Source organism: Gouania willdenowi, chromosome 22, assembly GCF_900634775.1.
Source record: "Gouania willdenowi chromosome 22, fGouWil2.1, whole genome shotgun sequence".
NCBI classification, from domain to species: Eukaryota; Metazoa; Chordata; class Actinopteri; order Blenniiformes; family Gobiesocidae; genus Gouania; species Gouania willdenowi.
This window is the reverse complement of record NC_041065.1, coordinates 19,747,371-19,762,286: the sequence shown is the minus strand read 5'-3', so window position 1 is coordinate 19,762,286 and position 14,916 is coordinate 19,747,371. Positions and strand designations below refer to the sequence as shown.

The 14,916-nt window shown below is 39.8% G+C and overlaps 2 protein-coding genes across 7 annotated transcripts in view; one reads left to right on the top strand and one right to left on the bottom strand.

Annotated features, from left to right (window-relative positions):
* The first annotated feature begins 629 nt into the window (after window positions 1-629).
* On the top strand, window positions 630-12,561 carry iars2 (isoleucyl-tRNA synthetase 2, mitochondrial). Of its 3 annotated transcripts, none has more exons than XM_028437492.1 (22): window positions 630-1,013; window positions 1,934-2,056; window positions 2,221-2,374; window positions 2,445-2,643; window positions 2,846-2,955; window positions 3,606-3,693; window positions 3,786-3,901; window positions 4,040-4,209; window positions 5,301-5,391; window positions 5,462-5,613; window positions 5,699-5,859; window positions 6,305-6,407; window positions 6,574-6,667; window positions 8,087-8,167; window positions 9,157-9,265; window positions 9,357-9,459; window positions 10,133-10,255; window positions 10,335-10,573; window positions 10,639-10,784; window positions 10,868-11,058; window positions 11,943-12,087; window positions 12,162-12,561. In XM_028437492.1, exons 1-22 carry the CDS (start codon window positions 747-749, stop codon window positions 12,305-12,307), a joined length of 3,111 nt encoding a protein of 1,036 aa, XP_028293293.1. In that variant the 5' UTR covers window positions 630-746; the 3' UTR covers window positions 12,308-12,561. The 3 variants fall into 3 exon arrangements, with proteins under 3 accessions (XP_028293293.1, XP_028293292.1, XP_028293295.1); XM_028437491.1 differs by having other exon boundaries at window positions 3,603-3,693; XM_028437494.1 differs by lacking the exon at window positions 8,087-8,167 and having other exon boundaries at window positions 3,603-3,693.
* The window catches only part of rab3gap2 (RAB3 GTPase activating protein subunit 2 (non-catalytic)), an 18,768-nt gene continuing 16,109 nt past the window's right edge, over window positions 12,258-14,916 (bottom strand). For 3 of the 4 annotated variants that reach the window (XM_028437487.1, XM_028437490.1, XM_028437489.1), the window contains exons 34-35: window positions 13,232-13,396; window positions 12,258-12,918 (exon numbers count right to left, since the gene is read on the bottom strand). In XM_028437487.1, coding sequence (XP_028293288.1) covers window positions 12,766-12,918; window positions 13,232-13,396 — 318 coding nt within the window. In that variant the 3' untranslated portion in view covers window positions 12,258-12,765. The remainder of the gene's footprint in view (window positions 12,919-13,231; window positions 13,397-14,916) is intronic. The other variant, XM_028437488.1, reaches the window with a different exon arrangement.

Sequence of the window (14,916 nt, the reverse complement as noted above, 5' to 3'; positions counted from 1 at the left end):
CTACACATATAGGAAAAAGAGGTGGACATTTGTGGCATTTGACGATTTGTTTTATACATTTTTTTTTTGTACACGCATATTTGTTTCCCTTTTGTTTTACATTGTTTAAACTTTCCTCGAATTTATTGAAATTCCACCAGCTTCGAGCTTTGTATATATTATTTTCAATTTCAATTAACAATTGCTTGGTTATATCTTTTTTGCTCAAAAAATAAAATAAAATAAATAATAATAATAATAATTAAAACACGAAAATGAAAATATATTTCTACTTGAATTTAGATGTGTTATTTTTGCAAAATAATGTATTTTTTCTTAAGAAAACGCAGTATAAATCCTGCTTACAAGCACAAGTACAACTGTGATATAAATGTTAAAAGAGGCGACAAAATATACTGTATATTGTAAAGTTTGGTAAACGTTCCGCAGCTCCGAAAGCAGAAGGTGGCGGTAATGCACCAAAACAATTACTTTTATGGTTGTTTTTTTTTATATTTGCTCAACCTGATACATTCTGTTTTTTGTTTTAATTTGATATCGGAATGTGTTTGTATTGTTTACAAAGTTAAATAAAATAAATAAATAAATAAACAAGTGAACAAATAAGCGTTGTCCTACTTCATATTTCTTCCGGGTGAAACACGGCTCTTCTGGAGGACGGAATATGACAGCGGGACGGCTGGAGTTAGACACTGAACCAAGGACACTTTTTTCCTGTTAGTTCTTTAACCCAATTTATTCTCCCCATGCTGCTGTCCCGGGTTCTGTCAGTGAGACAGGTGTTGGCGAGATGTGCCCGGAAGTCTCAACCGGGCTGCGGCCTCCTGCACCGGACTCTCTCATTCAGCTTTGCCCGCCCTCAGAGCCTAAACTCCGGGGAAGGCAGCGTTCAGCCCACGGAGACCGGCTCCGCTCAGTCACAGTACCGGGACACGGTACTTCTTCCCCGGACTGAGTTTCCGATGAAACTGACTGGACAGAAGCTGCTGGACAGGGAGGAGCAGATACAGAAGGTAACTGTCGGAAAACAAAGCCTTAATATAAAAAGGGACATTTATCATCTTTAATCCCATGTTAACTGAACGTTGACCCTTTAATTAGATATTTTCCCAGCACACGTTTGTATTTACTATTTTTAGACCCATTTTTTAATAATTATGTCATGCTGTTACACTTATTTCTAGTCGCATGCTAATGTGGTTATATAACACTCAATGCAGACCTGCTAATCAATTAAAATATCAGATGATCGGAAATAAAGTCAGGTTTGGTTTCTAAAGTTTCTTGACTTGTTTACAGTGAGTTTTTATAAGTTTGTGCTCCACCTGCTGTAGTTATGAGTTATCTGTAAGTGCAGCAAGAAGTGGATTAATAACCCCCAAGTTTTAGTAAAGTTTAGTAAACATTAAGTCCATCTAACGCTTGTCTTACAGTTTGATTACAGGAGGGTTAAGAATTTATGAGTACATCTGAAAGTTTTCATTGTATGTTTGTCACAATCTATTGTCCATTATCACCAAAAAAAAACACTATACAGAATAAAGCATGGTGGTGGCGGCATCATGCTTTTCATTAAGTTGGTGGTAATTTTGAACAGTTTGATAAATGTTCAGAATTTTTGCTTTAAAGCTAACTATGAGGAGAAGTTTTAACTTTCAGCTTGCAATGTTGTTCCAGCATGGACATTCAGATCAGCATGAAAAGCTTAGGATGGTCCAGAGCGTGAGCACTTGAAACGTCCACCGCGATCTTTGATCACTTTTGGGGAGGCATTGGGTGTCGATCGCGGCTTTGCTTCGGTCGTACTTTAACATTTTGTTAGGCTACTTTCTCACTTTTAAAAAAAATGGTAGAAATTCAATTGGTTCTCCAAGTTTAAGAAGGTTTGATAGCTACTGTATAATTATATGCGTTCTTCTCATGTTTCCATCAGGAGTGTGGCTTTGCAGAATTATACTCATGGCAGAGGGAGAGAAAGGCAAAAAAGGAGTTTTGCCTTCATGATGGACCGCCGTACGCTAACGGAGATCCTCACGTTGGTCATGCACTCAACAAGGTGATTTTATAGAAAATAACACATCTTTGATGTTCAAATCAGTCTACTGACAGCCTTTCATAATATAAAAACTCATCTTTGTGATACTTATCATTATAAATATAGATAAACATCACAGTTTAAGTTTTTAATTTACTGGGTGTGTGTTTTTCTGGCCACATTAGATCCTAAAAGACATCCGCAACCGCTTTGAGATGCTGCGAGGGAGACAGGTCCACTACATCCCTGGCTGGGACTGCCACGGCCTCCCCATCGAGCTGAAGGCTCTGGGAGAGCAGGATACCAGTCAACTCAGTCCACTCCAGATCAGACAGAAAGGTGGGAACAACTCACATCTGTCACAGACTCTAATGGAGTCGCAGCAGCTGATGTTTGTGTTTCTTTAAAGCGCGGGAGTTTGCAGAGGGTGCGATCGCTCGACAGAGGGCAGCCTTCCAGCGATGGGGTGTGATGGCAGACTGGGACCAGTGCTACTTCACATTTGACGGGACCTATGAGGCGGCGCAGTTGAAAGTGTTTCTGGAGATGCACAACAAGGGGCTTGTTTACCAGGATTATAAACCAGTCTACTGGTCTCCCTCATCACGGTACTGAAGGATTCCTAACAAGGTTTTTCCATATATGTATATATAAAAAATAGTAGATTCCTAATAGTTTGTTTTCACTTTTTATTTTACTAGCAATGATGTGCAACCGATGAATATTTCATGAACAGATCTGATATAACATCTCAAATGTGTTTTGATCAGTGGGTGATTATGTAGTCTGTGGTTCTGCGTTCCTTTATAGAACAGCTCTGGCGGAGGCGGAGCTTGAGTACAACCCTGAACATGTGAGCAAAGCCATTTATGCCACATTTCCCCTGGTCACCATGCCTCCAAAGATTACCTCGGTAGAAGGTAAAGACACACACACACACACACACACACACACACACTGGTAAGGCCACGTTCACACTGCAGGTCTTTATGCTCAGTTCGGATATTTTTGAAAAATCAGGTTTTTTTTGTGTGCTTGTACATATTTACACATTAAATGCGTCTTCCATCAGTTTGGAGTATGACCTTGAGGTGACCCGCATCCGCAAAAGAGGTCCTGAGGTACGCAGGCGCGCACTGTTTATGGAAGTAAATATGGTGGCATCTTGTCTCGGTGTGTGTGTAGCACTGATAACATGTATAATAAAATAAAGATTTATTAATTTTAAGAACGCACTCTCCTTCCATCGTCTACTTTTCTACTTACATCCTCCACCATGGTATCCCTCCTCCCCTGCCGCTCCGTCTGGGATGCAGAATTATGACGCGATTTCATTTTGATGACTTGAAGGTGGGATAGAATGCGACTTGGCCGTTCAGACAGCAGTCGCATTGCAAAATATCAGATACGCATCAGATTTATAGCCACATTTGAAAGTGGCCTGGGTAGGATTTAAAAAAAAAAAAAAAAATGGGAATTGTACTGTTAACATTAACATGAAAAAATCAGATATGGGCAAAAAAAAAACTCTGAATTGACGTTTGTAACTGCTGGCTCTGATTCTCAGCAGGTCTGGAGAGCTTCTCCGTGTTGGTGTGGACCACTCAGCCTTGGACCATCCCCGCCAACCAGGCAGTGTGCTTCATGCCCAAAGCCCAGTAAGAATTCTGAACTGGGTTTAACAATAATCATGCAAAGTGTGTAGTGTATGGTGTAGTTTTCAGAAGCCACTGAGTGTTGGTCTTCACAGGTACTCTGTGGTGAAGAGAGAGGACAACGGTCAGCTGCTGTTAATGGCCACTGAACGCACCAGCAGCATGGCAGCGCTGCTGGGAACTAAGCTGCTCAGTGTGGCCACCTTCACAGGTTCGCACACAGACACATACAAGCCCTGTTTTATTTCTTTTTACTAGTTTTTTTTTTTTTATCTGGTTGAATTAATTTGAGTGTGATGCTCATACTCTAAATCTTTAGTGACTGATTATTTCATCTTGGCTTTCCAAGGTTCCCAGCTGGAAGGAGGAATGTGCAAACATCCAACAATTCCTGACAAGCATGTGCCCTTACTGCCAGCCAATCACGTGACCATGACAAAGGGAACTGGATTGGTCCATACGGCGCCCGCCCACGGCATGGACGACTACAGCGTGGCTTCACAGTTCAAACTGCCTGTGGTACGTAGGAATGTAAGAGAGAGGATGGGCGACTACAGCCAAAACTCACTCAGGACCAAAGAATTCATATGAATTACACCAACCTGACCCTGAAGGGGTGTTGTTGTAATTATTACCTTCCTGGGTCAGCTGATGTCTATTCCAGCTCACATTGGACGCAGGGTGGGAAGCAGGGTTGGGGGTCAAATATATTTGTAATTGCCTGATTATTAATTAATTACAATTATGATGTAATCATAAATGTAATTGAAAAAACATTTTGCTGTTGTGATCATAATTGAATTAAAGTTGAGTTCAGATAATTGACTTTGTAATTGAAGTAAAAAAATTACAAATCCTATAAATTTAATTAAATGCAAACTAGGGGGACCGTGTTACAGTTCTATGCTTATACATACGTAGTTAATTATGGTATTAAAATATGTTTCGTATCAAGTTTACCTGTCACTTCTCTGAAGGATCATTTTACCATTTTTTCCAAAAAAGTTGAACTCTTGTCGTATACTGACAGAGAAAAGGCTCAGACGCCCACACCAAAAACATTAATACCAATATTTATTATTGATAGGAAGCCTAACAAGGTAATTAAAATATGAAAAACAAAATGGATGCTAGATAATATTTTTAAGTGTATTTACAGCTGATTTAAGACATGGGTCAAAACCGACCTGTTATAAGATATGCTAACACAAGAGGAAATGTATTTATATATGTATGTATTTCTTTATTATGGTCTCCTTAATTATGATTAATTGAATTTGAGCTTTAGTAATTGAGAATGTAATTTTATTGACTTTCAGGGGGAAAAAAATTATTGTAGTCTTAATTGTAATTGGAAAAAATGCTGGTCACCATGATCATAATTGAGTTGTAATTGAACATGGATGTTTGAAGAAGCAATTGTAATTGAAAAATGTAATTGACCCCAACCATGGTGGGAAACATCTTGAACAAATAACCAGTAAATGCAGGTTAGGGTTGAGTAAACCATATGTAGTAATTTATCTACCCTTTAAATCCAATGCTAAAGTGTTAGCACCTGCTATTCCCTCATCACTTCACTGTGTGTGTGCGTGTTTGCTCTATCAAAGGAATGTCTGGTGGACGAGGACGGGAAGTTCACTGAGCAGGCTGGACCAGAGCTCCACAGCCTGTGTGTGATGACTGAAGGTTCTGCTAAAGGTAGACACTGGAAAACAGCCGGGCTTTCCTTTTCAAACTGGTTTCTAACTGTTGCTGTTTGTGCTGTCAGTCATCTCCATGCTGAAGGAGGGCGGGGCTCTGCTCATGGAGCAGGACTGTGTCCACAGCTACCCGTACGATTGGAGGACCAAGCAGCCCGTGGTCATCAGGCCCAGTAAACAGTGGTTTATCAACACGGCCTCACTGAAGGACAAAGCAACGGTGACACAGCAGCACCAGTCAGATCGTTTGGATTTTCAATCTTTGTTGTATTAATATTTTTTCGTGTCCAATTTTTCTTCCCCAGGATGCATTGCAGAAGGTCCGCATTCTACCAGAGTCGGCCAGAGGCAGCCTGCTGGCCATGCTGGACAGGAGGACGTACTGGTGCATCTCCAGACAGAGGAGCTGGGGCGTCCCCATCCCAGTGTTCTACCACCGAGAGAGTGGAGACGCCCTCATCAACAAGTGAGACTAAAAACATACAGCTACGCACGTGCAGCTACACACACTATACTACACTATCACTAAGACTTTCTTCACAGAACAGACACATTTTCTAGTTTGTTTTGTTTTCCACTTTCCTACTAAAGCAGTGCTTTTCAACCTTGGGGTCAGGACCCCATGTGTGGTCACCCGGAATTCAAGTGGGGTTGCCTGAAATATCTAGTAATTGATAAAAAAGATAAATTACTGATTTTATTTTTTAATTATTCTTTTTTGAATAAAAAAAACACATTCTTAAACAACTGTATTCTATTGATAAATCTAAATCTAGTTAATATTAATAACAAAATGCAGTAAAAAAAAATATCTGAGCTGGCACAACTTGTCCTGGCTACTCTATAATTGTAAAAAAAAAAAAAAAAAAGTATAATAAACATGATCAAAAAAATGTGTGTTACCTCTGCAGGCACACGGTGTCACACGTTGCTAAACTGTTCAAAGAGAAGGGCAGTGACTGCTGGTGGGAGCTCCCTATGGAGACGCTGCTGCCTGCAGATGTGCTGAAGAAGGTGAGAGGAGCCGTGATGAGGGATCTGAACAGAACATCAACACAGGAAATGACCACAATACTGTACCAAATACATCAGTTCACTGTACCAAATACATCAGTTCACTGTACCAAATACATCAGTTCACAAATACATCAGTTGTTTTTCTGTTTGATTGATTAATCAGAGTAAAGCTGGTCCTGTGACAGACTTCATCCGTGGAGACGACGTCCTGGACATCTGGTTCGACAGCGGAGCCTCGTGGGCTGCGGTACTAGAAGGTACGCCTGAATATTCACTCTGTCAGACACATTCTAATGTGATTGAAGGTTTCTTTGTGAGTCTTGTTGCGTGTATGAGATTATTAGACTTATGTTTACAGTGTAAGTGCAGTCTTTCCACTGAGGGGGGAAGAGAAAAATTGATTCTGCAATATATCACGATTATGCACGCTTATCGTATTGGTCCAAAAAAATGTCCAAATTGATTTTTTTACAGATGTTTTTTAACAAAAAAAAAAGGAACTTAACAGAATCAGGAACTGAAACCTTTTTGAAAAATGTAATTTGACAGTTTGATAAACATGCATTACCACTTGTTTTTGATATTTGTACTTGAATTACAGTATGTTACCATTTACTTGTTCTCGTAAGTAAAGAAAAAATGAAATAAATTGTATTTCATCCCATTTTATACTTGTAAATGTAATGATAGATATCACAATGTTTATCTTATTCTTTAGTATCATGATAAATTGTATTGTGATATGCATATTGTGAATCGTATGGTCAGATTCATGGCAATGCACACAGGCCTTCAGTCTGTCCTGTCATGACTTTTTATTATGACACTAAAAGCTCCTGCATGTCGTCACCTGTTCATTTTCCAAAGTATCATTAGGGAGACGTGAAGCTGACTCAGATTAGCAGCCTGTGCTGAGTCAGCACAGTGCTGGGGTTTTTAATGAGCACTTCTTTAACTTTTATAACGTGCTTTAAACTGTTCTACCTGCACTGCCTTTGGTTTTTAAACCAGCTACGAGCGCTGTTTGACTCTCCACTGGAGTAAGTGGTTGATTGTTGATCTATAGACTTTTAATGCATCACATGCTTGTAAATTGACACCTGCCTCATGATCTACACCCGTCTTTTCCAGCACATTGTTAGGTCAGCAGTATACAAATGACAGCATGTGTGTTGAATGTTCTACCTACTGAGAATGGGAAGGATGCACTTTTTATTTGTTGCCTGCAAATATGAGTTGTTAACTTATAAATAGTAATTTTGTGCTTTTATTTTGAAGGGGATTTTTTTCTTTTTTAAATGCAGTGTTGTGGGCAATTAGAAATAGCTGCTTTATATTTACAAAGCACAACTTTATTTTACTATTTCCTTGTATAGCTGTGTAATCATACATTTTTTTTAAAACCCTTTTTAAATGCTCTTAATATTTATATAGTTTAAAGGAGAACTTCTGATTATCTTCTTTTCTAAAGATACAAATTTAAGTGATTGTAAATTAAATTATATTATGAGACGGGTGATTCCGTGCGAATATTTAACACTACCTGTTTTAATTTTTGATTATTTTGATGTCACATGAACACTAAAAACAAAGCAGTGATGCTGTGCAATGATTGGCTGAAGGTTCCTCAGTGATCCATTGGGACGTGACATGTGTTTGACTGTTGTTTTCTTTAGAGGAGAAGGCCGAGGATGCAGAGGAGGCGGAGTCTAACCTCAGCTGGCTCCCCGCTCCGCTACGCAAACCTCTGGTCACAGGTGTTTCCACCTTTCACCTGCAGGTTCCTCTGTGTTCTATCAGCTGCCACTTCATCCTTTATCATTATTTCTGCTTGGGAATGACTGGCCTGATACATTTAAGAGCCTCCTCAGGTTTTAAAGCCATTTTTTTTTAAAAATATGCAACAATTTTTTGAAACAAAATTGTTTCATAAAAATTTAGGTAAAAAAACAACTACATATTAGTGTCATAGTAGTGTACCGCTGAATATTCAACTGTAAAAACTCTGTTTTGGTTCCTTCTGATGGTTTGACTGTAAAACGGCACAGCCTGACACAAAAGCTATCATGAAAAATATTGTACGTTGAAAAAAAAAAAAACAATAATAAAAAACTAAATATATTAAATAAATAATTAAAATTAATTAGACTAATTGTAAAATACATTATAAATCAATTTTAAAAAACGTAATATTATAAAAATGTCTCTGGGGTATTATGTTTCAGCGTGTGGGTAAAAAATATTTTTAAAATAAAATGTGCTTAATTGCTTAATTTTGGATACATTTTTTTTTTTTTTAAAGGCCAAACTTTATTTTTGATGCTCATGTGAAAGTCACCCTATTGTGTTATTTGTTCTCCTTTGTGTATAACTCTTCTATTTGCATGCTGGGCTTCACTCTGAATAACTCGACCATAGTTGGTTTTGTTTCTGCAGGATTGTGTTTGCTCTGTGGATCCCTTCATTTAGATTGGCTGCAGTTCCTCTATGATATAACATGGCTGACCATCTAAAGCTTAATCTATGGTTTCAAAGCTTTCCTGTGAGGGTGTGGCACTCTTCTTTTTTTTCAGGCTGTGGAGTCGGACCCTCTCTGTCATTTGTTGCAGTTTTAAACTAACAGCTGCTCCCCTCTCGTCTATTTCCAGATGTTTTCCTTCCCTTGGGTTGAAACTAACACTCTTTGCATCAGATTTTTGAAAGTGTACCTTACACTCATTATCTTTCTTTCTCCTTCCTCCTGAAGAGTCGGATTCCAGGGCAGACGCTTACGTGGAGGGAAAGGATCAGATCGGGGGCTGGTTCCAGTCGTCGCTGCTCACCAGTGTGGCTGTGAGGAACAAAGCACCATACAAGTGAGAGGCTTTAGTGTGTGAGGATGGAAGTTATGGAAACGTTTGCTACTTTCCTTTTGATGACGTCTTGTGTGTCTATAATGTGCTGCAGGTCTCTAGTAGTGCATGGCTTTGCCGTCACTGAGAAAGGAGAAAAGATGTCCAAGTCTCTGGGAAACGTAGTGGACCCGGATGTGGTTGTTAATGGAGGAAAGGTATCTATTAAGGGTGAAAGTAATAATTGATTTGGGGATATGTTGTGATATTTCACAGCGCGGTTACCATATAAATCCAAAAAAACTTCCAAATCAATTTTTTTAACAAATAAAACATTTAAATGTGCTAAGATATGCACAGTACGTTTGGTCACTAGGTGTCAGTGAACCACATCAGACCTTGTTAAACTAAGTCACTCTTTTTCATAAAACATACTGGGCACTTTTATAGATGTATGTGGTCACTTTTAACAGAATCAGTTCTTGATAAACATACCCCTTGTTTTTGATATTGGTACTTCAATTACAGTCAGTTACCATTTACTTGTTCCCGCAAATTAAGTTTAGTTTTAACAAATTGTATTTCATACCATTTTATACTTGTAGAGGTGAAATTTGTAATTATTGGTATCGCAATATGAATATCATATTGTTTAGCATCGGGATATATCGCATTGTGAATCGTATCACCAGATTCATGGTAATGCACACCCCCAGTATCTATTATTTTACATGTTTATTTTATTAAATCCACTGACAAAAGGACAGCTGAAGTACGTCATGTTGCATGTATTGATTTTAAAGATGGTTACGTTTAAGTAAAGAGGTGGAACTGCACTGTTATTTTAAAAGTGACATCGTTCCAATCAAATGCTGTGTGTGTGTGTGTCAGGACTCCAGTTTACCTGCCTATGGCGCTGATGTCCTTCGATGGTGGGTTGCTGAGTCAAACGTCTTCACTGAGGTTCAAATTGGACCCAACGCTCTCAATTCAGCCCGAGACAACATTAACAAGGTACCGTATCTGTGCAGCAGAGACAGACTCAGATGAAGGTTTGTCCTTTCCTCTCACTATGTGTCTCTTTGTCTCTCAGCTGAGGAACACTCTGAAGTTCCTCCTGGGGAACCTTCATGGCTTCGACCCCCGTGCACAAGCCGTGGACCCCAAACAGATGCACTACATCGACCAGTACATGCTGCACCTGCTGCGGGAGTTCAGCATGAAGGTCACAGACGGCTACAGCGAGTTTGACTCGGGCAGGGTGATCCGCACCCTGCAGGCCTTCATCAGCAGAGACCTGTCCAGCTTTTACTTCAGCATCATCAAAGACCGGTACGCAGCTCAGTCAGCCACCAGCTCTCTGTGTACGAGGCATCATCACTGCTTCCGTTCTGCAGGTTATACTGCGACCCCGAGGAATCCTTAGGGAGAAGATCCTGTCAGACAGTCTTAGAGGAGATTCTGGATGGAGTCACCAGATGCATCGCTCCCATCCTGCCACATCTGGCAGAAGAGGTCTACCTGCACGCTCCTGGACATGAACGTATGTGCCTGTTGGTCTACTTTAGTATCCTACAATAATCACCATTCCTAAGTTTCACACTCGTGTAATCATCATCCCTACAGAAGGGGAAACCCTGTTTAAAAGCGGCTGGATCAAAAGCAGTTCTGTGTGGCGGAGGCCGGGGTTGGAGGAGGCAGTGGAGGGAGGCTGTGCCATCAGGGACACCTTCCTGTCCTCCATTCCTGGAAAAAACGCAGCAGAATACAACCTCACCATCGCCATCGAACCAGGACTTCTGTTTGAGCTCATGGAGGTAAAATAGAGCCAAAGATCATCTGAATAACTGTAGACATGGTTAAAAAAATGGTACACATGATATATGATCGAGTGGAAACCAATGTTCCACATTCTTCATTAATGGACCTTCTAACAGTGTAATGACACAAAGTGTACCACCAAGGCTTGGTATGAGAACATAACCTCTAGAAGCTGCCTCACTTTATTGTTTATAATATTAGAAACCTGTGACTAATGGAGACTTGGGGCTGAAATTGTTCATAGAGATGTTTGTAAGGAATTTTGACAGCTGTAGTCATTCAAAACTCAATTTCACACTGGATTTAGTTTGAATTCAGTTCTGTCCTATACTTTGAACCAGGGAAACTCATTGTATTTGATCTTAAATGTGGTGCAGATTACAGACGAGATATGTAAAATACGTAAGGCACTGACAATATCCTTAATACACTTAAAATTCTCTGTAAATTTCCTTTATTTTTTTAATTTACCATTTTTTATTTAATATGGGGATTTTTTTGTGGATATTTTGGAGAAAATTAGAGGTCTTTCAACAATTTGAGATTAAAAATGAGTGCCATCATGTGATACAATGAATCGTGGGAAAACTAAACCCTACAATTATTGTGAAATTTGTTTGAATTTGTGTGTTTGGAGGGGCAGCGATACCTACAATGGAATTAGTTGGTAATTTAAACAATAATTCATATTTTCTCTGTCATTGTTACTTGTTCTGCGGCCCAAATTGGATACTTTAAAGGGCTCGATTTGGCCCCTGGGCCTTGAATTTGACATGTGTTTTTATAGCAGCCTCATATTATAACAAAGACATGTTAATTCTTAAAAGATTTAGATGATTAGGTTTCTAGCAGTAAATTCACTTGTCTCCGTGTGACTCAGTCGCTGCAGGAGGAGCCGACCTCTTCCTTCTCACAGCTGGCTGAGCTGATGATGGCGGCTCAGGTGACCCTGACGAGCGCGCTGCCTCGTGATCTCCCCCCAGACACTCTGCTGAAGCACGGCAGCTTCCTCATCAACCTGGAAGGTGAGCATCTACCTGTTGAATATTGATGATGGCATTCGTCCTTCATGGCTGTGTGTGTATATGTGTGTCCTCAGGTGGTGTCATACGGGAGGAAACCGCCTTCAGCATCGCTGTGGTTCCCACCTCTGCCTCACGCTGCCCGCGCTGTCGCCGATACACGTCCCAGGTTACAGACTGTCTGTGTCCTCGCTGCCAGAACCTCGTGACCCAGACTCAGTGACCATAACCATACTGTAAATAGTCAAGATGTAATTTAAAAGAAAACCATTTTGTTTGTTTTTTCCATACAAATGAGAAACCGTCTCTCTTTGCTGGTTTACAACACAGATGCTTGTATGACTTCTTTCTTCCAGTAAATCTTTATTCTGTGTCCAAGCCCAGTGTGAACGTCCAGACAAAGAGCTACAGAGTAGTGTGTACAGGCACATGGAGTTCAGAACTGAGTCTCTATAAATAAAAAAATGTTTAAATTCATTTCTGGATGACACACATGTAAGGAAACAAATCTGATGGGCCAAACATAGTGAGTATGACCTAACCTTTCAACACAACAAAGATACATGTATGAGACATGCACAAAGACATGATGGTGAAATGAATGGTTAAAGTAATTCATTAGAGGAAATCTGTATAAACATGAGCTGAAGTAAGAGAAACCTCAGAGTCTATGAAGCTTCATCAGTCCTCAGTGGTTAGAACGTCCACAGCTTCCAGTAAATGCAGAGCCAGGCTGTACTGGGCGTGATTCTCAGGGAGCATCTCTATCAGTCGCCCCACCAGCCTGCTGGTCTGGGCCAGTGGCACCATGGGACATCTGAGCTCACTAGGATCCTATGGAGCAGAAAATCAAACACAGCCTTAAAGACTAACTCAAATAAGTCTAATGGAAAAAGTGTAGAGTTGTGCCACAGTATCCACTAGATACTGGATTTCCAAACAGGCTTGGTTATGTTTAGCAACCTACTATTCTATGGTACTTTATAATCTTTACATTTAAGATGTGTCTAAACTAAAGTTTTGAGCATACAGTGCCTTCCATGTCAATATTCAGGCAGGTTTGGATGTTTTCGCCAGAGAAATGGAATTTTGGTTTTATTGTAGTGGAAATGTGCCATTATATCCTGTGAAAGTTCGTGCTTCTCACCATTGCCTTCAGCCATGTGCAGAGGGTGGGGGGAAGGCGGGCCAGCAGCTCCATGGCAGCCTGTGTCTGACTCTGACTGTGAAGGAGGGAGTAGCACAGCCTCTGGCCCGTCAGCACCAGCAGCTGTGAACCCAGAACGTCTTTGTCTTCTACCTCTAACATCATCTGCAAGAAACATGGGAAATGCTGACATGTTGACTTTGACTAACAAGTTCTGATGAACTACAACGTCTCTGCGCCGAAGAGCACGTGCCACGTTCCCGAGAATTCAGTGAAATGACTCTGTTCCACCGAGTAAAACAAATGAAATTGTGCGACATCAAATTGTAATCTATGTTTAATTGCCTTTGAAACGACATATATCACACGACTATGTTCCAATAAATGTAGAAATTTGGTGGCCTACGTCCCTTTCAAAAAGGTCTCCGAGAGACTCTTGATATCCGCTCATAGAATGTCCATTTAAAATTACAGCCCAATTCAACGAGCATTAACGGAGGAATAGTCATTTAAAAAATGGAGCCCCCGTGGCACATATAGAATGTGTCAACTGTCGCAATATTTGACTCACAAATAAATGAGAAAATGACTTGAAATTAACTAAAAAACGGAGGTGGGCCCCTAATTAAATTGTGCGAGGCATAGTAGTAATCTCGGTTGAATTACCTTTGCAACGATATATCACACGACTATGTTCCCATAAATTTGGAAATTACCGGAAATAGGGGTTAGGCCCCTGTGCCACCTACCCTACTCCAAAAAAAGGGATCTGAGCATCTCATATTTGTTCATACCAAACTACATTTCAATCTAACAAGAACTAACGAAGGAGTAGTCGTTTGAAAAAATGGGGCCCCGTGGGGGTAATGGGCCCCATTTATATATTGGTATGTGCCAATGATTCGGTACCACCAACCGTCGTAATATTTGATTCACAAATAAATGAGAAATCGACTTTCATCTTTTTTTTTTTTGGGACCCCAAATCAAAAATTAGGCTCCGAGCGTCGATGCGTACACATCCATAGAATATACCTACCAAATTTCAGCCCAATCCGTTCACGAATAACGGAGGAGTAGTGATTTTAACTAGTGTAGATAACAAGAACAACAAAATGAATGGCGTTTTGAGTCTGGTAGCCCGGCCTAAAAACTAGTAAAATTAGGAGGTATGGCATGAACCAAAAGGAAAATTAGACTATAGTAATTTCCTAAAAGCTATTTCAATTTTGATCAACACCATAAAATGGAAGTAAGGCCCAAGAAAATGACGAGAATCTGTCAAACACAAAATTGGGTTGAGGCATGTTTTTTTTTTCAATTTTAGGTTAGGCTACAGTAAGTCCTAAAAAACTAATGCAAGTATGATGGACATCATAAAACAGAGGTAAAACCATAGTAAAGGAAATGAGAAAAATACAAGAAATACTCATAATTTGGAGTAAGGCATGAAATGCATAACTTGGATGGAAACAAAGGTAAGGCATAAAAATGTGAATTGTAGGAAGACTATATACAGTACACTATAAACTAGTGCAATAATGATAAACACAATAAAATGGAGGTAAGGAGTAAAAAAAATGCAGAAAAACCACCATTAAAGGTCAAATGGCACATGTGTATACTTTTTTTATTTGAGGTAACGCTATATTAAGCCTCTAAAAACTAGTATTATGGTGAACACCA

Excerpts from the sequence above, each read along its gene's own strand:
- iars2 (XM_028437491.1), top strand. The coding sequence starts at position 747 with ATGCTGCTGTCCCGGGTTCTGTCAGTGAGACAGGTGTTGGCGAGATGT. Across the intron at positions 2,375-2,444 it reads ACTCCAGATCAGACAGAAAG|CGCGGGAGTTTGCAGAGGGT; the intron begins GTGGGAACAACT and ends GTTTCTTTAAAG. Across the intron at positions 2,956-3,602 it reads AAAGATTACCTCGGTAGAAG|CAGGTCTGGAGAGCTTCTCC; the intron begins GTAAAGACACAC and ends TCTGATTCTCAG.